The sequence below is a fragment of the Culex quinquefasciatus genome, chromosome 2, assembly GCF_015732765.1.
Source record: "Culex quinquefasciatus strain JHB chromosome 2, VPISU_Cqui_1.0_pri_paternal, whole genome shotgun sequence".
NCBI classification, from domain to species: Eukaryota; Metazoa; Arthropoda; class Insecta; order Diptera; family Culicidae; genus Culex; species Culex quinquefasciatus.
In genome coordinates this window covers 165297783-165320413 of record NC_051862.1, presented here as the reverse complement: position 1 = coordinate 165320413, position 22631 = coordinate 165297783, and the positions used below count along the sequence as shown (strand labels likewise).

General features: G+C 38.9%; 1 protein-coding gene across 1 annotated transcript; it reads right to left on the bottom strand.

Moving 5' to 3' along the window:
• Window positions 1–1140: 1140 nt before the first annotated feature.
• Window positions 1141–18481, bottom strand: LOC6038081. Its single transcript, XM_038250898.1, has 4 exons — window positions 18382–18481; window positions 7155–7384; window positions 1545–1951; window positions 1141–1485 (listed from the first exon to the last, which is right to left on the bottom strand). The coding sequence occupies exons 1-4, from the start codon at window positions 18464–18466 to the stop codon at window positions 1332–1334; spliced, it is 876 nt and encodes a 291-aa protein (XP_038106826.1). The 5' UTR covers window positions 18467–18481; the 3' UTR covers window positions 1141–1331.
• Window positions 18482–22631: the final 4150 nt, after the last annotated feature.

Here is a 22631-nt window from a genome sequence, read left to right as displayed (position 1 = left end):
TCTTGAACTTCAGTTTTAAGATATTTTTGATTTTTTTAGCATAGTATTGGATAGAAATCTTAATAAGTAAAATTACGATTACCTTTAAACCTGAAACAGTGGTTGCGTTACCCTTAATTAACAAAATATAATTGGAAATAAGTTATCAATTATTATTCTTTGATTTTATAGTGTGGATTCTTCTTTTCAACTTTTAACATGCACTGTGAAAAGTGTAACAAGTTCCACAATAAAGCTGCTTATTTTCGCAGAAAGGAAGGCGGCAATGATTGCGGTTTAGCATAAGGTTATGACTTTTATGAGGTCAGAGCTGCATTTTCAGGCACTTTTGAACAAAGTTTGGCGCAAAAAAAATGATTTGGACGATAGGTTGATTCAATATTTGTACAGATATTCAACCTGAAAGCTTTTTATTCTTTTCAATAATTCCATTGGTATGATTTACTGTCACTGAATTGCATAATAAAACGGATATAAGTGAATTGTTCCATGTTTAATGTCCGAGCAGATTTGTTTCCTCTGCAAAACTACCGTAGTGACGAGCAGTCAGCTCTCGTGTAGTGCAGTTTTGCATGAAAAAATCAGAAAAATTGTCAAAAACAGTACACGCACTCTACGGGGTGCAGCGATTCTTGGATTTCCGGACAAACACGTTTCCCAGTTCTTCCATGTCGAAGAATTTATTTCATCTTCCGTATTCTACCAGTATGAGTGTTAGTCGAGGAGCTCCTCGGAATCCTATTTGTCTGCACAGCTTTTGTGTCGGAACATAAATAAAATTGGAGCAAATATAATCTCATCTCGCTCGGTGATGTGGGCCACACTGTTGTAGTCGCAAAGCAGTGTTGGCAGCCAACAGCAGGAGCCCATTAGTTTGCATCTCGATAGAGAGAAAGAGTTTGCTGCACTCTGCAAGAAATGAATAGTCTCTCGAAATGCACCCAACTGGGTCTAGGGATTGGGAAGGAAAAGTTGATTCTGGGTTGAGAGCTTAACTTTTAGCACCGAAAATTGAATTAGAGTGCAATGACATGCCGAACTGGAAGCTGAATGGGAAGCAGAGTTGGTACAGAACTGGGTTGCCGCTGCAGGATCTATGAGTCTGGTCATGCTGAGAGACAATTAATTGAACAGGAGCAGTTTGGTTTTAGGACATAATTTATTATGGATGTTTGTTAAACATATATCTTCTACAAGAAGTCATAGAAAACAATAAATTACAGTGCTAGAAATTGAATCGAAATTTTGGCTGAGTATTGTGTTTCAGGACATTCGACTGAAAGATAATGAAATACTTTTTACACAAAACACATCTTTACACAGCTACTCCCTTACTCTTCGTCTTCAACCGGTTGTTTAGGCCGCTTGGACGGACGTCGGCGCGACACTTTGGTTGGTCCCTTCGGCGCAGGAGCCTTGGTCGTTGGTGGGTTCTCCAGCTCTTCCAGCTGTTTATCAGTCAGGCGGTCCTTGTACCAGTCGGCACTAAAACGAAAAATACTCCATTAGAATCATGTGCCAACGACCCGAAAAAAGAAACTCACCATTCCGGCACCTTGCGGGCCCACTCGCAGTGCTTGCCACTGTCGTCGAACACCTGGCCCAGCTTGCACCCGTTACGCCGCGGAATATCGCCGTTGATGCACACGTAGAAGAACTGGCAGTCGTCCGGGTCGGCGTACCGTGGGTGCGTCACCGCAATCGATTCGTTCACCTTGGGGCACGAAAAGGAGAACACGTCCTCGGAGGTGCAGCCCGACTTGCCGGCCTCGTCCGGCCATGTGCAGATGCCGGTCTTCGGGTTGAACACCAACCCGGCGGGGCAGGTGATCATGTTGAACTTGCCGTCGACGCAGTAGTAGAACTTGTCGCACGCGCCCGTCTGGCTGCCGAAGTAGCCGTTCAGCCGGGGGCAGTTGGGCGTGGGCTGGGGAGTTTCTGAAAGTGGAACATTTCGTTAGTACAACTTTAAAGCTGGATAGCAAGTTGCTAAATGATAAAGTTATCGCCGATAATTTTATCGTTGGAACGATATTTAATGAGACAGAATTTTTTTCTTATCAAAGGGACTTTTGTGTAAAATTGGACGTCCGATTTGAATACAGAAGTTGTTCGGTAACTGGGCGTTGTTTAACTGGGCTGCTTTTTAACTGGGCGCTCGATAATTGGGCCGTCGCCCAGTTAAAAAGCAGACAATCGTCAAAAAAACCAAAACAAACCGAAATGACCGAGGGGTTAATGGATACAAAAATCATATTCAATAAATAAAAAAAAAATTGTTTAATTTTACAATTAAAGAAATATGAAAAGTAAGCATTGTTAATAAATTTGAGTAACTTTTATTTTTATATTTCATCTGGAAAATATTATGCATCGGTGGTCCCCTCGTTATTTTTTGTTCAGCCCAGTTAACGAGCAACATTCGGTGACTGGGCTACGTTCTCAGCCCAGCTACCGAACAACTACTGTAACATTCCGAAAACAAACGCATTTTACAAAAAAAAAAAAAAATGGTTTCAAAATTGCAGCCATTTCTCGTCACTCAACTATCACAAATTAAGAGACATGTTATTGTATGACAAATTGAATGCGCTTTTCAAATCTGCGATACCCAGCGAGATATTTTTTTTTAGGAGAACAATTTTCATTTTAAAATTTCGTTTTTTTGTATCTTTACATGGTAACTTTTTAGAGTGTACCAATGTTCTACAAAGTTGAAGAGCACACAAAAAATAATAATTTAAATGTATTAATACAGAAACTCCTCACGAAAACAGCAAAATAATGATGTTCAATCGGGCTTGAAAAATTGGAGTGGGTGTTCCTTGGCTGAAATAATTAGACCCGTATTTTTTGTTTGTGTTAGGGTGGCCCAAAATTGGCTATTTTCGTGAATCTTAAAAAAAAAACACATTTTTCAAAAAAAATCATAACTCCGAGCCATTTTAACCGACTCTTAGATACAAATGAAAGATGATTAGTTGATTTTTCAATAAAAAATAATTTCAAGGCCGAAAAAAAACCTAGCATTTGAAAAGGTTAAATGAAAACTTAAAATGTTGTTTTAAAGGTCTCGGGACCAAAGAGCCTATGTCAGAAAACATTGTTATCGGGATCCTTAGAAAATTTGACATAATATATCTCAAAAAAGAAAAAACTTTCATTTGGTAACAGGATTTCGAGATAGGATTTATAAAAAATAATATTCTATTTAAACGATTTTCCAAATTTTGTTTGAAAAAGTGACTTATCTCACTAAATTGAGCAGAGGGTGTGAGATTTTTTTAAATTTTTTTTTTCATTTTCAAGAAAGCATTGTTCTTGTCACCTAGAATTCCGCGACAAGACCAAAAAAGTTTTTTGTAATAGTGATGATTTTGACCATTTTTGGCAAGTTTTTCTAAGTTTTTTCTCCGTTAATTTGTGTAGAGAATGTTAACACTTGTAGCACCAACGGGGTCAAAACTTACGCGAAGCACCAAGGGGGTCAAAAAAGTTGGAAATGCAACTTCATCCGGCTGTATCTCGGCGAAAACTCAACCGATTTGGATGATTCTTGTTGCACTCGATCCGGAAGAATGTCAAGAATCACCTCTAACAATATTCAAAACTGATGCGCCTAACTAAAGTTATAATAAAAAAGGCATTTCCAACTTTTTTTTTCCAAGGGTTGTATGAGCCGGTGAAAATGCATTTCCAACTTTTTTGACCCCGTTGGGGCTACAAGTGTTAATAATATTTTTCATGAAAATTTTACAAAATTTTAATTTTTTATCATTGAAAATCGAACCAATTGATTTCGGGATATCGTCAGTTTCAAATTACAGGCTTATTAGGTGACACTTGACAGGGGCCAGAAAAATACTTATTTTAATAGATACAAATTCTTTTTGAAGCTATAACTCAGAAACTATTTGTAGGAAATTGTCCAGTTCTTCAATTATATTCAAAAATGTTGAAAATTCGGAAAATTATAACCTAAGAGCAGTGTTGCGTTCCTCACGCGCTCACGCGCTCGTGAGCGCTCACTTTTCGCTCATTCGTGAGGAGGAGCGCTGCGCGAGCTAGCTCACGTTTGCCCGCGCTCACGTTTGCTCCGATTTTTTCAGCTCGCGTTTGCTCCACGCTCGCGCTCACGCTCATATTTCGCTCACGGAGCGCTCATTTTGGACGTGTCGCTAATCATTTAACGTTTATGAGAAAGTTTTTTTTTTCAATTCTAGATGGAATTTTTGCGTAAGGTGCAGTAGGGCTGTGGAAATATGACTTTGTGAACAAATTTTATGATATATGAATTGGAATAGCTTATTTTCATCAATCATGTTTTTACATAAAAGGTTGGATTCGCAAGGGTCAAATAATTTTTTAGACATACAGTTGAATGTATAAATATTGTAGAATTTAAAGGCCTTATTGTAGCAGAGAGGGGCGGAGGGGTATAGACGCCTAAATAAAAGGGCCTGTAAACCTTAGAAAAACTTACAATACAATGAATTGATTCAAGAGGATTTATGCGTTGGTAAGTTCGATTCAAGGTTAAATGCTTGGTTGATTAAAATATAACATTAAACTGTTTTATGTACCTAATCAGTGTTTTGACTACATTTCCAGATTGCGGGTCAGAATGAGCTACCATTAAAAAAAGTTATGCCGTTTATTAAATCTTTCAGTGATTCAGTGATTAGAAACGGCTAATCATTTCTATAAGGTTAGTCGTTATTTAGCAAACATTTTAGAAAATAGGGTAACATTTTTGAAACAGTTCTATTTTAAATATATGCCTCAAAATTCCTAAGGGTTGAAATAACCCTTTTGACTCAAATCAAATAAATTGTCAATATTTTTCACCACGAAAAGGTTGGCTCTTCTTCCAACAAGTGGATTTTATTCAACATTTTCGCAACCAAACCTCTGAAAATATTCAATTACAAGTTATATATGATTTTTTGAACATGGATGATTGTAACTGTTTAAAAGATTATTTAAAAATAAATAAAATATACATAAATTGTCAATATTTGTGTACATAACAACATTACAATATGGTCCAATATGGATTTGAATTGTGAACAAACAGTGCATCTCTTCACGTCAATGAATGTTTACATTATGAATTTAGTTTTTTGTTCCTTGTTCGAAAAATGTCTAGATTTAAATAGGACGTAAATTTCGGTTCGCTGATCAAATCCATTTCATTGCCTACTTTTGTTTGTTCTACCACTTTCTTGATTGTGTTTGCTGCCTGTGCTAAGATAGTTCTAGAAATTTCGTTTCAAACAGGCAGATGCTTCAACAGGAAAAAACAACTACCTACTTTGGCTCACCAGCTCACGTGAGCGCAAAACGCTCCGGTGAGCGTGAGCGAGCACGAGCTACCTGATAAAAACTCACGCTCCAGTTGGAGCGAGCAAGCCTTCCGTGAGCGCTCGCTCATTCGCAACCCTGCCTAAGAGTGAACGGTGTACTTTATGAAAAAAATGGAAAAGTAGGGGAACAGCATCTAATTCCAGCGTGCCTCTAATGTTGGCAGGTCAGAACATTGACATTCAATTAAAGCTAATTAAAAGCGTTATCAACTGAACTCGAGTGTTAAATAGCTCAATAAGAATTGAGCAAGCAAGTTTCTATCAAAAGTTTTGCAAAATTAGTTGTTCAAATAGTGAAAATCAGCAAATTGGATGGAGTTAGGAGAGATTACTTAACCTGCCAAACATACGAGAATTTCCCCTACTTTGAAATGCAAATTTTATTTAGCTTTTAAAAAATCTTGGAGAAAAATTTTACCGCAATTTTTGGTATTTTTCAAAATCATTTGTTCAAATATTCATATCTCTGGAATCAGATTTTGCATCATCATGCACTATGGCTCAAAAGATGTCTTTTAAGTCCCATAAAACATATCAAACATTTTTAAAAAATATGTAACATTTAGTGAAAAAAATGAAATACAGAAAAGAGTGTAACTATTTTTTTTCTGAATAGTTCTAATTATAATCTACAACTTTGCCGAAGACATCAAATCGATCAGTAAATCCTCCCATCTTAAGATACAGATTTTCATAACATATTTACGTACCCATTTTGTATGACCAGCCCGCAAAATTCAATGGAGACTTGTATGGAAAAAACTAATTTGTGTGTGTGTGTGTGCAACCAACCAAACGGGACCACGCGGTCGCTTCTTACAAATTGAGTTGTTTCCATGTATTTTTAGATCTACATTCTATACATGCAAATAACTCGCATAGGCATTTGGAAGGTGTTAGCTCTGCCGAGCCTCGGTGACCCATTTCTACGCTGGCTAGCCGAGCGCGAGGTACTTCAGCTTTATCGACAAGCCCCGCCCTGAAGAACGTTTGGACCAATCGGATTCAAACGTTATTTAGAACTTCCGAACCCTTGTCAAATGGACAAGGACCCAGCGCGTATATAGTTGATAGTAATTGTATTCCTAATTCCAATCATAGCTCACCAAGTCGCGATGGCCTAGTGGTTAGCATTTTTGCTTACCAATCCAAAGGACGGGGCTCGAACCCCGACTCCAGCGACTTTGATTTTTCGTTCATGTTCAGAGTTTCAAGATTTATATTTCCTTTCCTATCGAATGCTTAGCCCATCGCTCATGGGAGCAGATGGGAACTACAGCAGTACGATTCATACCGCGATTTGCGGCATTCGATAGATGAGCATTTTGACCACAGCCCAGTCGAGCATCGGCGCAGTCGGACTGCGTTTTCCGCCGGACGGTTGTATGGCGATCCCAAGAACTAGGTATGTGAAGTGAACAGAAATTGCGGTAAACTTTGTTTTTTTAACATGTAGGAATGAACTTGGGACTCAAAAGGTCCACAGGACCTCCATTGGAAGTTTTACGTCGTTTCAGACCTTCACGCAACTTGAGGCTGCTGGTGCTGGCAGTCGATGATTGAAACGGTCATCAGTTTGTCCGTTCACTTTTCCTGCTCCAGGTCGTAATCGTTGAAACTTCACAACAAATCCCGTCGACAGGGCTTACGACGCCTTTACCGGTCGGTGAGTTTTTGGCACATCGCGGCACGCCGACTAATACATTTCGTTCTTGACACTGCTCAGGACTAAACGTCGGCGTGAAAGTAAAGTCCAAGTCCGGTAAACCCAGATCGAAGTAATCAGACATCGACGCGCTCGCAGTTTCCTCGCAACCGCGCTGAAAGCGTCCGCCGTCCGGTTCTCGCCCGCTGGCTCTTGGCTCGGTTCGGCGTGAACATTCCGCTTTGATGGGCGGTGCACCGTTCCCGGACGGCGGCCGGTTGTTGCGAGTCTCGGTTCGTGTACTGTGCCGTCATATTTAGCTGGCTCAGAGCCGATTCGGATAAACTCTGCTCGGAAGCAGATGACAGATAAACTGGGCGTGATGATCAACATCTAAAAGCTTAAACGCGCTCAAAGTTTCACTGCGGATGGTTGGTAACCGTGAATAACTGTCAGCATACAGCAATTGGCTTCAACCGGGGGTAAGAATCGCGCACTATCGAAAGACCATTCGAAAGACTTCAGCTCCACTTTATGACGCAAAATTGCTTTTTTACATGTTACATTGGGGGTTTCAACTTAGCAGTCACGGCAGGTCGCACTTTTCCTGCTCCAGGTCGGTTGAACACCATCCCGTGCACAACCATGCACGCGACTTGTCACACTTCGGCCCAAAGTAGACAGTTCTAGCGGAAGAAATCGCAGTTATAGTCTCGTTCGTCTTAGTGATAAACCTGTGGAAGGATGAAGAGGCATTAAATGCCAACTTCAAACGCTTGACGTCAGAAGAGCACGCGGTTCCATAACTGTCAGTCGCAACAGCAGGACCTTCAACCGGGGGTAAGAATCGCGCACTATCGAAGCATGAAAGACTTCAGCCTTTGACGATGTCAGTTCTGGGGATAGCACAAGGAGCTCCCGGGACACCATGTGCAAACCATGCCGCGACGAACTTCCCAGAGACTAGCAGTCAGTATAGTCTGTTGTAGTGTTTGGAGCTTATGACTTAGGGAAACACGCGTCCATAAATCACTCATCGTGCTCCACTTTATGTTCTAGCCCATAAATCTACCCTCGCGAACAAAACGCATTCGTGCCCAACCGCTGGCGCTGAGTTACTGGGAGAACCGTTGGAGTCGTGGTCGCTTGTCGCAATTGCGTATCAGTATCACTTGTATGACATAGAGTATCTGTGAAACTTCATCGAAAACTAAATTGTGTGGTACTTTGGACACTAGAGCATACCACCTACGACATGTGTTGGGACGAATCTTAGAGGGTTCAATGTTGGGGAAGAGTTGTTGGCTTTGACAGGCAAAGGGACTGTTGTTACATACATATGGTAAAATTTGCTAAACATTCGGATTATCTACTACCGCGACGACTATACTGATTCCAGCATTCTTCTATATGGTTTGGTTGATGGTTGACGTTCGCCTCTTTCTCTCTCATCTCTGTTACATGGTCGCGTCTTTTGACAGTGTTTCATAAATAAACATAAACTTGCTGGCATTCTCTGGCAGAAGTGTGGTGTCAAAGTTGCGATGTACCGTAATTCTCGACACTTTTGTGACTGAGCGTTAGTTTTTAACAGATTAAAAGGCAGTAGAAGCTGAGGGTAGATTGATGATGATTAGTAACAATTTTAAAATTACATGAATCGTAACACACGTCGTTGACGTTTTTAAAAATTCTGAGCATTGTCTAAAAAATTTAAATTAAATCATCACTTTTATTTTCTATTGAGTTTGACAGCACGACGTCCGGATATTTTTCCTCTCTAAAGTTAGTAGTTTGTCTTTTGAAGTCGCTAGAAAGTGCTCACTTGGGCTCCCTCTGCAACCACGCGTCGTAACAAATCCCATTGACGGGCTCATTGATCCTCCCATTGAGCTTTGCCGAGCGATCCATTTCTCACCGGAACGTCAAACGTGGGTGCTTTCTTTCCCCGCCGAGTGTGCGTTCCCATGTGTGGTTGGCTACAGTTTGCCTACCGATATCCGCGAAGCACACAATAGTGCCATCATCACCGCCGTCATCCTCCATATGCTCTTACAGCGGGGTATTGCACTTTTGAGGAGAAACTCTTCTGCGCTGGCACTGTATACGAACAGCATAAACTCAATGATGTTCAGTATGCCGTGGCTGACAATATTACAACGCTGAGCTTGGGTGGATATGAAAAGGATTCCGTGTACAGACTACACAGCAGTGTAGTCACCCGGTTGCGATCCCGGCGACCGGAAATGTGTCATAAACTATGCACAATGCCAAGTGCGGAAGTTAATATTTGGATAACAAGTTGTGCTTGGGTATAATAATACTGGAATACTTAACTGTTTCAGACGGGTAGCATAAACATTAGAGTGCCCGATTTTAAATTCAACATTCAACCTGTATATTTCCAGTTGCTTTTCAGCAACTCCGACTCCAGCTTTCTAAGTTTAGCCGACTCCGACTCCGGCTTCGGCTTTCAGCTCCAACCGACTCCGACTCCGACTCCAACTGCGGCCTACAAACTTTAGCCGACTCTGACTCCGACTCCGACTCCAGCTTTCAACAAATTGTTGGTTCCGACTCCGACTCCGACTCCACATATTTTTTAATATTTAAAAAATCGTTAATTATTATTTTGAAAACATTGATAAATAGAATTATTTGAATACTCTCTAAGTATCAAGTTTTTCTCCAAAAAAATAAGTTCGAATCACAAAACGGAACAAAATTGTAGGTTACAAGTTGTATACGTTATTAAACCAGATACAGTTCAGACTCGATTATCCGAAGGCCTCGGAAAAATTTCACTTCTGATATTCTTATTCGGTCTTAATTTTAATTGTCAGGTTCAAGTATGAACACTTAACTACGCTAAAGTGATTTAGAATTTCTAAATTCAAGATGGCGTCCAAAATGGCGGTGATAACATATTGAAAAAAATGCATTTTGATATTTAATAGGCAATTTACTATTCAAATTTGACTAAAATGGGGTCGCAGAACTCGAATGGAAGAACGAACATATTTTTTTTTAGAACGTGATTCGATTATCCGAAGCCCATACAAATCGAACTTAGGATAATCGAGGCTTATAATAATCGAGTCTGGACAGTATAAAAAATATTTACAGTTTTGAAGGCATTTTTAGATGAACAATTTTGAAAGTAAATTTGGACTCATTAACATAACCACAAATTTACACTTATTTTATTAAAAGCTAAAAAAATTTAATATTTATGTGTCATTTTTTGTAATGAATCATTAAAAGTAACCTAGACTTAATGATCGATTTAAATATCATATTCATATAAATTGATTTGCTCACTTTTAGGCTGACATTTATAAGAAGCACAGTGACAATCAAAGTCACCTTGGTTTTTTAAATACCGTAAACTGGGGTCAGTCGGGACACATGGGGCGAATTGGGACAGCAGTTTTAACCATGTTGGAGCACAATATTTTGATTTTTCTGGTTGGTTCGGATAGAACAGACTCAGACCAACAAAATGTGTACCTCCATTTCCAAATTTTAAAGCTTTAAGTGCTCTAAAACCGGCTGTCCCTATTCAGACTGTAGTCCCGATTCGCCCCAGATTACGGTAACAATTTTAAACGAAACTATTGTTAAAGCTCCATTGATTTTTATTTAAGACGTACATGGACATCACGCCATAGCTGGAGAAGAATATTATCGCAAATAAATTTACTTTAAAAAAATATTTGTGGAAAGGACGCTTAAGGGCTTCTTTTTTTTTTAAATATCCGTGACCTAGAAAATATTAAACCCAGAGATTTTTGATTTATTTTAATTTTAAAATTTTCTATGTATAAGGAGGCGCGCGATACTTCTTGAATTTTCACCTTTGGTCAAATTTGAATTGAAAGGGTTCAGGCAAAAGGATGCAGTCAAGACTCAATTGAATATTTCTGAGTACAAAACTAATACTGTCTATTATTTTTTAATTAATTTAATTTTTTATGATACTACAAATTTGGGTTAGAGAGGATTAACAGGATATCATATAGTGATCAAAGTGAAATAACACAATAAGAGCATTCCAACCACAATAAAAATGCTCAAAAAAACATAATGGCATCTAATAAATCTACTGAATAAAAAACTTAAAAATATAAGAAGTTCTGTGAAACCTGCATTATAACAAATTCTGAACAGGTAAAAAAATAATTGTTGAATTTTAGATAACTCCGACTCCGACTCCGACTCCGGGTTATCACAAATTTCCGGCTCCGACTCCGACTCCGACTCCAGCTGTTTGAGTTTTGATGATTCCGACTCCGACTCCGACTCCAGGTCCCCAAAAAGACCCGACTCCACCGACTCCGGCTCCGATTCCGACTCCAGCTGTTTGAGTTTTGATGATTCCGACTCCGACTCCGACTCCAGGTCCCCAAAAAGACCCGACTCCACCGACTCCGGCTCCGATTCCGACTCCGACTCCACAGCCCTGCTTTTCAGGAAGTCAGAAATATGTTATTCACGTTTTTTGCCTTTCTTACTAAAGAAAGGTATAGGTTTTACTTTAAGCCAGGACGTCATTTCCAGCTTCGTAAATATGTCGATTCAGCATGAATTTTAAACCGAAAAATCGCTAAAAAATCACACTGCATCGATTTTCGACGCTCTATCGATTCACCTTGATAGAACTCGTCTATCTCGAACCCTCGAATTTTGAGAAAATAAATTCCGTGGAGGCCGAGTGATGTTCGTATGTGTTAAAATTTTGCAAAATTTTGTGTCGCGCCGTTCCCAGCTCCCATAAATCCGATTTCGATTCTCCTAAATGCAGATGAAAGCTAGTGTGCTGAACCTGGGCGAGTTGCCGCGCAAATTTCGAATTATCCATCTGTTTTCGGATGCGGCCAGACTTTTCCAGAAAATACACAGTTTCCAAATGAAAATAAGGTCCAATTTTTTCATTTTCATATCTTTATTTATCTCAAAATTGCATTTTCGAGCTCTACAACCTCCCAAATTTTCATCCAGATTCATAATATGGTTCTGGAGTTAGAGCCGTTTGATTGACCTATCATAAGAAACAAAATCCCTAAAAAAAGGTAAAAGCCCACCTGGTGACCTTCGCCAACATTTTTCATTTCTGATTTTATTCGAAATTTCTTGCTACATTCATAGTACAGACCATGAGTGAGCATCTGAAACAAATTTGACATCGATCGGCAATCCCGATCAATTTTTAGAACGATTTACTTTTTGCCTTTCTTACTAAAGAAAGGTATAGGTTTTACTTTAAGCCAGGACGTCATTTCCAGCTTCGTAAATATGTCGATTCAGCATGAATTTTAAACCGAAAAATCGCTAAAAAATCACACTGCATCGATTTTCGACGCTTCGACGCTTCGACGCTTCGTCGGCAAGTCGACAAGTTGTCAAGTTGAGCTTCGAATACTGGCGCGAGAATGCTGGCGCATATGTTTCGGCTCGACTTATACTCGTTCGTAGTAGCTTGTCTACCGATGTTTCCTTCAACATGTAAGATATCGTAGCTTTTCGGTTTCTTTTGCTCTGTCCGTTTTTGCATAACTGTCCAATGTTAATGCAAAAACTTTTTTGACATAGGACATTCATCCGGGTACAATCAATTTGTTTCCCGTGTGCTCCCAAAATCGCCTTTAAGTAGGCTTCATTTGTCGTGTCGTTTTATTAAACAGAGTTCATTGGATTCCAATAGGAGCTTTCGAAGCTTCTAAGCTTTATATCGTTTTCAAAGTTTTCAATGCTCGCGACGCCAATGGCTATCTACCTAAGGTATTGCGATTCGCGATCAAAAGCTCAAAAATTCCGACAGATGGCGCAAAGCATCGAAGAATGACGATTCAAATTTTCGCTGTTCGGTTACATAGGAATGCAAACTTAAAATTGAATTTACAGTTCATAGAACAAGTTTTGAGAAAAAATTCAAGTAGTACGATTGTTAACTCTTTGCCCTCTATAAATTAACGCAATAAAAAAAAATTGAAAAAAAAATAATTTTGAAAAAATAATATTGTTTAAAATGATAGAGCATCAAAAGTTAACAAAGTATCAGCTCGAATTTTTGCTCAAAAGTTGTTCTCAACGCTGGAATTTAACAAAACAGAATTCGCATACATAACCTCAAAGGGCGGAAATTTCAATCGACATTCTTCGCTCTGTTCTGCTACTCAACACTAGGTGTCGCCTGTCGTTTGGCTCTTGAACGGCAATTGAGTGTGTAGTGGTGCGGTTGTAAAAATATCTATCTCTGACTCTCTCACTTTCGTAGACGCTGAATGGCAAGCTTCTCACTGTGCGGTTAACTCGGTTTTGCTTTGCGCCTGCTTTGTTCGGTTTTTGGGCTCGTACCAAAACTAGAAAACCAAAACCGCGGTGTGTGTCGTCACTTGCGCATTGGAAGCTAAGAATTTGTACGATTAAAAATATTCGATAGGTGAAAATTGTGTTTTCAATTTCTTTTAGAAAACACATAATTAATAATACCTTGCTTTCATCATAAGATTTTTTGTATCAAGTCGATGTTGTGAATTGAGAGAAGTTATATTTTTTAGTAAGAAAGGCTCTATCTCACCCCTGGTGGGATTAAATCGGGTTTTTACTCACATATTCTTTTGTATTCTTTCTTTATGCGGAAGCAGACTGTTCTGACATCTAAACCTGAAAGGGTGGTTTGCTTCGCGGATCATAATAATTATGAGTGCTCTTAAAATAGTTCATCGCAGCCGGGTACCCGCCCTTGAAAATAACCTACTACTCGTCAAAAAAGGATAAAGACAAAAATCCTTGAAATATGCTACTGCCATACTCCACGGGGCGGTTATAACTGTTTGCTATGAAAGAACCGGTAATTGTTTCCGGCACGCGAACTCCCGCTCTGAATGGTCGCATTTTTTCTGTTTTGCCAAGCTGCACCAACATCAGCGCATTCCGCCGGTTTTGCGCTGGTCGAGCTGATCAACGATACGCGGCAAAGCTCAGAGATCCTAGCCTAGGTAGGTACAATGCAAGGCAAAAAGCGCAACGATTCGTGCAGACACCGCCGCCGCCGCCGCCATTCACTTTCGCTTTTGCCGTTCGAATGGCCACCTTCCCCTATGGAAAGCCCGTTCGGCCGGTTTGCAGTGCTTCCTAGCCAGCAGCGCGCCTCTAGCCATAGAGTTCACGGACGTAACAGACTCGTGACGGAAATTATGACGGGGAGCAGAACCAACCGAGCGGGAAAATATCACTTGGGTGACATTCACATCGTCACCGCTGTGCTCGCTTGTTCCACGTTACATTTTTGCGAAAAATCAAGAACCCTGACCATACCTCAAAAATGCAAACTGAGGCAACTGATCACACCGCCATCAGCATCATCACCAGTCGTCAATCAACTCGTGGGGCTCCTGGCTGGAACGTGGTGGCCGCCCCACCTAAAATGGCCCCTAATGGCCACCTATGGACGTCACAGCAGCCATCGCGACGCGATCAACGATGCTCCTAGACCAGTTCTGTTCCGCGGTCTCGCGGCCGCTAATCGAAGATCCGAAACCTGATTCTAGAGTCGCACACTCAATCACTCACACACACACACTCCGCCGCGATATGAATTATTGAAAAGGTCAACCAGTTTGCTGCTGGAGCGTGATGGAGACAGACAGACGAGCAGCGGAGTTTTCTTCCGACCTTTCCAAGTTTATCGCTGTTGGGAGGTGAATTTTGGCTTTGTTGCGTCAGGAATGAAATTATTCATCAATTTTGGTTTTTTTTTAATTTGCTGGTGATCTATTTTTAGTAAAAATATCGAGGATGAACTTTAAAATGGATTGTTTAAGCACGGCATTTAATTTTTAAATGTTTGGATGGATCTTCTTAGAATAATTAACTTAATATTGGTTTAGGTAATAATGATAGTCTTTATGATTTGGACACCCTTTTTAATCCGTTTGCTTAAAATATGAAGTGAAAACTGTATGTAGTTTTGGACAATTTGAAGTAAATAAAACAGAAGCACATTGCTTCAAATTTTAATCTTTGGTGGACATGAAATTCTATGGCAATGATGTGAGCAATTATTCTTTTTGGGTATTGTTTTGATAATTTCTAAAAAAACCTTGTTGCTGAAATAGAGATGATTCGTGGTGTAATTCTGTCATGTCTTAAGGGCAATTAAAAAAAAGAGATTTATTTTTTTAAACTTTATCATCCCGGTACGAGAATCAAACTCCCGACCTCTGGATTGGAAATCCAGCACGCCGCTAGTCGTAACCCATCACCTATCGGTCAGTATTCCCAGTGAGCAGATTTACTCTTTGAAGGGATCTGACTTTGCCGAGCCAGACAGGAATGGAACCCATCACCTTCCGCTTAAAAGGCGAAATCCGTAACCTCACGGCTACGGAAGATCGGCAAAGTTTCTTTTTCAAAACTTTTTTTGCCATCTAATTTTATATTTCTCTTTTATAAAAAGAGCCTCTTTTAATTTGAAAAATTTGTCGGAGTTTGACTACTAACACATATTCTCTATTAAAAAAACTCTGTTTTAAATAAATTTATATACAATTTCTAACGGCAGAATAAAAACAATTTAATTATTATACTGAAAACCTTTTAAGTTCGATATCTCTGGAACGAAACATATTCATTTCTGTCGATAAGTGATTCTTATGTAAAATTGGCCGGGGAACACGATGGTGAGGTCAAATAAAAAAAATAAGTTGGGGTGTTTTGAGATACGGCCGTTTAAAGTTTTCAATTGCGCAACACAGGTAGAAAAAATAAATTAATCAAAATTTTGGATGGATTCTACGTCCAATTTCCTTCAAAATTGAGTCTAAGACCGACCCTCTAAGATTTGTGGTTCCTGAGTTATCGTCGTTTGAAACTAGGAGGTTTGGTCAAAAATCGCCAAAAAGTCGATTTTTTGGGGAGGTACAAAAATGGAGGGGGTGGTCCGATTTGGATGAAATTCGCGATTCTTGCATGTTTAGATAGTATCAACAGCCCTGTCAAATTTGAGCAGGATCGGAGAGGGTAATTTTCAAATGCTGTTCCGCTTCAGATGGAATGACCCACATGTACTCGATCAGTATAGCGTTAAGTTGATGTCAATTATGCAATTGATTGATTTTTATTCTTCAGACAGAGATTGTTTTTATCTTTCTATATAGAAACATTCTATATACATACAGAGGTTTTCCGTCACAACTATACCAAAACAAAATGCACAAAAGAGGGTTTTACAGATTATGTTCAATTCACCCTAATGATATTGAGCTGGTTTATGCCAAAGACGAGGGGGTCAAAACAGATAAATTTTAAATTTCAAGCTTGATTTTTTAAATTTCTAGAAAAATTTATCACTAAATGTTTTATACTTCTCTAAAGTTATGCTACTATTTAAAATCTGTGATTTAATATTTCATTTTTTTAAATAGATTAAAAAATCTTTTTTTTTTTAAATTACGTAAGGCCATTGCAAATATTTTTTTGAAGTTTATGTCCCTCGGCTCTGGCCAAAGTCGAACGGAGGGAGGAATTTGGTCCAAATATTGTGTCGTATTTGATTCAAAATGCAGAAATAACCGTTCAACAATGAATGACTTATAGTTTACAATCAATCGCATTCGTTCATATTTTTTTAAGATCCTTGGGAGGGAGGAAAGCTTGAAATTTTATTTGCTAACTAAAAGTTTAAAAATTGGTCTTATACTCCGATAGATGATCAGATTTTGTTTGAATACTTTGTGAATTAATACTAAAAGTTTAAAAAGTGATGCAATTTGTTAAAGGTTTTTATATCCTCTTTTAAAATTTACCTTTAACAATCGGAAGGGTGAAAAAATATTGGCAATTTGGAATTAATTGAATAACATTAATATAATTAATTTAAAAAAATCCAGCAGCTCAATATTTCCCCCTTCATAATTTTGCCAAAAAATCACAAAATTGATAATTATTGCCAGTTTGATTTGAAATTGATTTAATAAATACATTGCATAAAGTTTATTTATAAATTTTTAATGCAAATAAAATAAACGAATTCTTTGATATTTTGCAAATTTGTGATAGAACCATAAGTGTATAAATAAAGCATTTGTAATATACTTACTTAAAATTAGCTTCAAATTTGAATGTTTGATTTTATTGTTTTGTTTTATTCATTCATTCTGTTTGCTGGGCAATATAACAAAATGTTGTAAATGGCGCTTTTGTGCATCAGCATCTGTTACATCGTCAAGCAATGCTGAGCAAATTATGCTTTCAACAAATTTCAATCACAATTCAGATATCAATTATCCTGGAATTATTTCAAATAGAACATTTGTGAAAAACTGATGATTAAACATAGAAACTGGGCCACAAACTCGGATTCGTCGGAAAAATAATCAAAATTGCCCCCGCTCTCCCAGCAATAACGATCGGAACCATTCCGAACAAAGGGCATCCTATATCTAAGGCACAAAAAAGACTGCGAGGAAAAAAAACACACACACACACACCAAAAAGCTTTTTCAGTTCGTTTTTATGCAAATATTGTTCGCACAAAAAAAAAAGTAACCGGTTTTCCATTCATGTTTTCCCGAACCCAGCAGCCGCCGCCGCCGCAGGCCGCATCGAAATAGCGAGCCGAGGGTGGATTGAGCTGGAAAAAATAGAGCTTGAAACACGATCCACCCCAAAACCGTGTCAATGCGAAGTGGGTGAGGTAATCGATTATCTAAACCCCACCGTGGCGGTGGTGCCGCGGCACATCTGAATATCATCATCAACGGCAGCATGATGGTGCGCCTTCGTGGTTGATCGAATGGGTGAACTTTTTGGGTTGTGGGGTGAAAAAAGTTCATTTTACGTGCGCCTCGAGGGGTCAATTTCTGCTGAACGAACCGCCAGAGCTTCCACGAAGTTAGTGCATCTGTATGCACGAGGGCACTTAATTAATTTCAACATCACAATGTACTTTTCACATTACAGCTCTCTATGCAAACACGGTCCGACCATTAGAAGGGCTCTTAGGTGAAGCGGGGGTTGGTCCATTTGAAGCTTTCAAAAGCTCTTCAGCATCAGCCAAAGTTTCAAGTTCACATCTCTAGGGGTGCACTTGGGAGCCACGAGGCAGAAAATTGCAGCTCTCAATGCGCCTTTCTCTCGCATGTTTTCCGCTGCTAGTACAGTTCCAATAGATTGAGCTGTGCAGTATTTCCTGAACACGTCGACGAACCACTCCCTTTGACTCGATTTGCCACGATGGCAAAAAAAAAAAACGGAACAAAAAAAACTTTCAAATTTTCGCACGATATCTTGAAACAGTCCAAATACAGTCCTTGACTTAGAATACACTAAAATTACACGGCAAAACACACTTTGCCAACCACTCACCGAGCACAACACTGAGCAACACTAGGAAACTGAGACCGAACTTGGCAGCTGCTTTCATCTTGACGCCCGTCTCACTACTGAACATTTAAATGAGTTGTTTAAAATATCAACAACTAAAAAAAAAGTCAGCGACGAACCCGATCGCGACAACTCTTAGCCTAAAGAGAGCACACACACACTCGAGAGCGAGAGAACGAACGCCGCCGAGAGGTTCGTCGTCGGGTCGCGGTCGGGAACAAGAAGTCACCGGGTGTTGCATTCAACCGTGGTTAAGGAAGGTTTGTTGTTGGTGGAACGTGATCGGCGGAGCGACTGAGCCACTCCCGAGCGGTGCACGAAGTTTGGGGAGACTGTTGGGTTGGTGAAGCGCGAGCAAGGAGAGTCGATCACCACGGGGAATTGGAGCTGATCAAATCTGTGGGGGCGATGGGGTGAAACAGTGCAATGAACGTGTTGAGGATGGTATAATATACAGTGTACGCTCTATCGTTGTCGGTTCTTCGATAAACCTTCCTGTATCAATGGATTTTTTCAGTCCCTTTGGTTTTTGACAGGCCTTTCCAACGTTCGGCCCGTGAAGCCATCACACTAAAAAATTATGATTATTACAGACAACGTAATTCAAAATCTAATGTAAAATTAAGGGACGTAATCGAAAACCAGATGTAAAATTCTGTTTGATTTGACGCAAAGCTGCAAATCTTCAACCAAAACATGAAAATGAAAATGAAATCAGGTTTCGTTTAAATTTCATCGATGCTTGACTTGATTTTACATCAAGTTTAATGCACATAACTGGAGCGTGTTGTAAGACCTAATTTTACATCTAACCAAACCCAATTTTAAGTTGATTTTACTAAACTCTCTTGACGGTGCAACTGATGTGTCATTTGTTGTTTCGCAAAGCAGAAAAAAATCCTAAGACTGATTCCTCTGAAAATACGAGGATTTCTCAACAAAAACAACTATGGTGAGTGAAAGAAAGCCTCAAAAGTAAAATTTTACTACCGCAGTTGAATAATAAAGAATGTTTATTTTTCCAGCTGGGTAATTTGCAACCAAGTTTCCCCGAAGGAGAAATCAAAACCACGGATGGTTGCTAGTGCTACGGAACTGGTCCAGGAATCCTTTTCACCAGCATCAGCAATGAAACTGGCCAACGCCCGCAACGGAATGGTGGAATCTATGCCGCCAGAAGGCCACGCAGCAGGAGGAAAAAGCAATCGACGTCTGCGGCGACCTATGCGCTGACAAATTGTGGCTATTTTAGATTGTGCTCCCGCTGCCGCTGCTTAGATTGAACTGCAGCTGCAGGATAAGCCCGGCGGAAACAGCCGCAAGTGACATCTAGAACTCAGATGATGTCAGCGGATGTCCAACCTCCAAGCTAACCGGCTCCGGCGACGTAAACGGAACGGAATATAAGACCATTAAACACACAAAGAAGCAAACTCCAACCGTACGAAGTTCCGTGAGTGTTTCGGATTTTCTCGGGTCTCAAGCCGATAGCAAAAGTGCACGTTTTGTCAAGTGTTACAACATAATTATGCTAAATAAAGTGAAAGTGAATGACAAAAAAGGATAAAAACGAACAAAGCTGTATTAATTTCTAACCTAAAAATCACAATTTCCCCCAGCAAAAATTAAATCGATTTGAAAATTACATCAACGTATATTCGAATCATGTAAAATTCAATGTCCAAAAATTGCCCAGATAGGTTCATGTAATTTTCAAATCTGATGTAATATTGCATCAGAAATGACGCTCCAGTTATGTGCATCAATTTAACGGAATATTACACGATTATTTTTTGGTGTGGCATTTTATCCGGGCCGCGATGACTTTCCAAATAGTTCTATGACTGGCCCTGATACACCCTCAAGAAATATTGAATAAATAAGTTCAGTGTCAAAATTAAAAAAAAGAATGCCATTAGATCAAATTTTAATATGAAACATTAAGTTTTATTTTTGCTTAAGAATAAAATGTTGCTTTATTCTTGACGCAACATAGTTTGTTTATTTATTTTATTAATTCAGGTATCAAATGTCAGAAATTAGCCTGACTTAACGCGTTCTTTGAAATTGAAATGAGACCAACCAAAATAATTTTCACTCAAGTTTCAACTGTGAATCAGTCTTTCCACAGCCGGCTGTCTAAGACTGATTCGATTCTAAATCAACAATATTCTAATACCTAGACAGAAATTTTCTAAACTTTTGCATTTTACACTAGCCGATTCTCACAGATGCCGAAGCTGAAAACTTAGTGAGGACTTTCGATTGTTATTATATTTATTTAAAAATATTAAATATGCTGATTAATCCCATTACACAAAAAAGTTGAAATACTAACTAATTATGCTTTTAAAATCGGTCGTTTTAATTTAATTTCTAACTCCTACATTTAAATAAATCAAATAAATAATTAACGTTCTCTCCGCATCGCTGTAAGAGTTTAAAATCAAGATTCCAATTATGCTTTAAATCATTTATAACCTCGAATTTCGCTTAAACACTCAATAATTTAAAAAATACAAAAAAGTTAAACATCTCTTTACTCTTACAGTTGGTAGCTTGAGTTTAACAGCAGACATAATAAAACTGTGTTTAATCAGCATTGCTTTTACAAGAGTAAATGGTCAGTTTAGTCAGTCTACAGTCAATTTAATCAAGCACGGCTTCGTCGCGTTGTATCTGCCGTGACTTGAAATATAAAAAAATATAAATCATGCATCCTTTACACTATACAGTCACAAGTATATGTTTAATAATAAAAAACTAACTCTACTTGATTCGCCCGCAATACTTTTCGAGGTATATCCTAGGGTTCTACCTCTCTTACTAACATTGAGTCCAAAACCACCCTACAAACATCTATACCACTAAGGTGACGCAGGGATCCTTGCGCACTTTAGATAGGTGTTTACTAACATTCCTTCCGTTCCCCAAAGGATAGCTTGGACCCGGCGAGGACCCCCTTATGCCCTGGGCTGTATTACACACTAGGGTGGGTACGTTTTTCAAAAAGTTCTCGGATCAAGTTTTAGTATGGTTCCCCTTGTAGGGCATGCCCATAGGGACTTTCATGCCAAATATCAGCTCATTTGGTTGTAAACTGGCTGCGCGCATCAGGGTTAAAGTTTACATGGGAATTACTATGGGAAAATTGGACTTTTTGTTCAAGCGCTCCTACAGGTCTGGGAAAATAACGCGCCAACTTCTGGTATGGTCAGGCCTATGGGGAATGGTCTGGAGAACAATTTCCCGAAGAGAGCATATGGATTCGTTGTCCCTAGACCTGGCGCATCGGCAAACAATCCGATGTCTCCGGAATCAACGGTTTTCCCTGAAAAAGCATCAATTTTCCTTAGCATGCTATGAAAACTTAATGAACACCGCGACGCCATACGTCAGGCAGCTACCACGTGGATGAAAAATTTGCAAAAATACAAATTTGCTATGCAAAGATTCAGAATTCGACTGAATAATATCAGGATTGCTCGCAATGGTCATTTTCTAGTTAAAAGAAAGTTTGCAATTGAATATTCCAGCCGTTTCTCACCCACGTGGTAGCTACGTGACTATGGCGTCGCGGTGTGTATCAAGCTTTTATAGCATGCTAAGGAAAATTTGATGCTTTTTCAGGATTGTAAAGTTACAGCGGTTTTAAAAATAAAAATGTTGAAAAATAGGTTTTTGATGGTTTTGGCAATTTCTATATGACAGACTTATTTTTTCAGTCTCGAAAATATTTTTACCGGAAAGCTCGTCCAATTTCCCATAAGTTTGTCTCTGACCACATTTCAATCGGATGTATGGGTTTACATATATAAGCTAATTACATTGCTCATAACTGAAAACAGAATATTTTGTCAGTGTAGTATAGTAACCTGGATAGTAAAAAAGCTTAAAGCATCAAAAAACAAGTTATTTTGAAAAGTAGTTAAGGACAATCTTATGGGAAATTGGACGAGCTTTCCGGTAAAAATATTTTCGCTTTGTAAAAAATTGAAGTAAAGGTGCACAACAAGACAAAAGATTTTTTTTTGTAAAGAAGATTTGCATAAAAATTTAGCTTCGATAAATTCAGCATGTCTCATTGATTTTTTTGGTAATTAAGTGTTAAGGAAATTAAACTTTAAGAAATTTGCAACGACCAATCTAATTTGAATGTTTTCAAAAGCAAGTATTTAATTTAATTTTAAACAAATAAATTTAACAAAAAATCAACTAAATTTTAAAAGTTG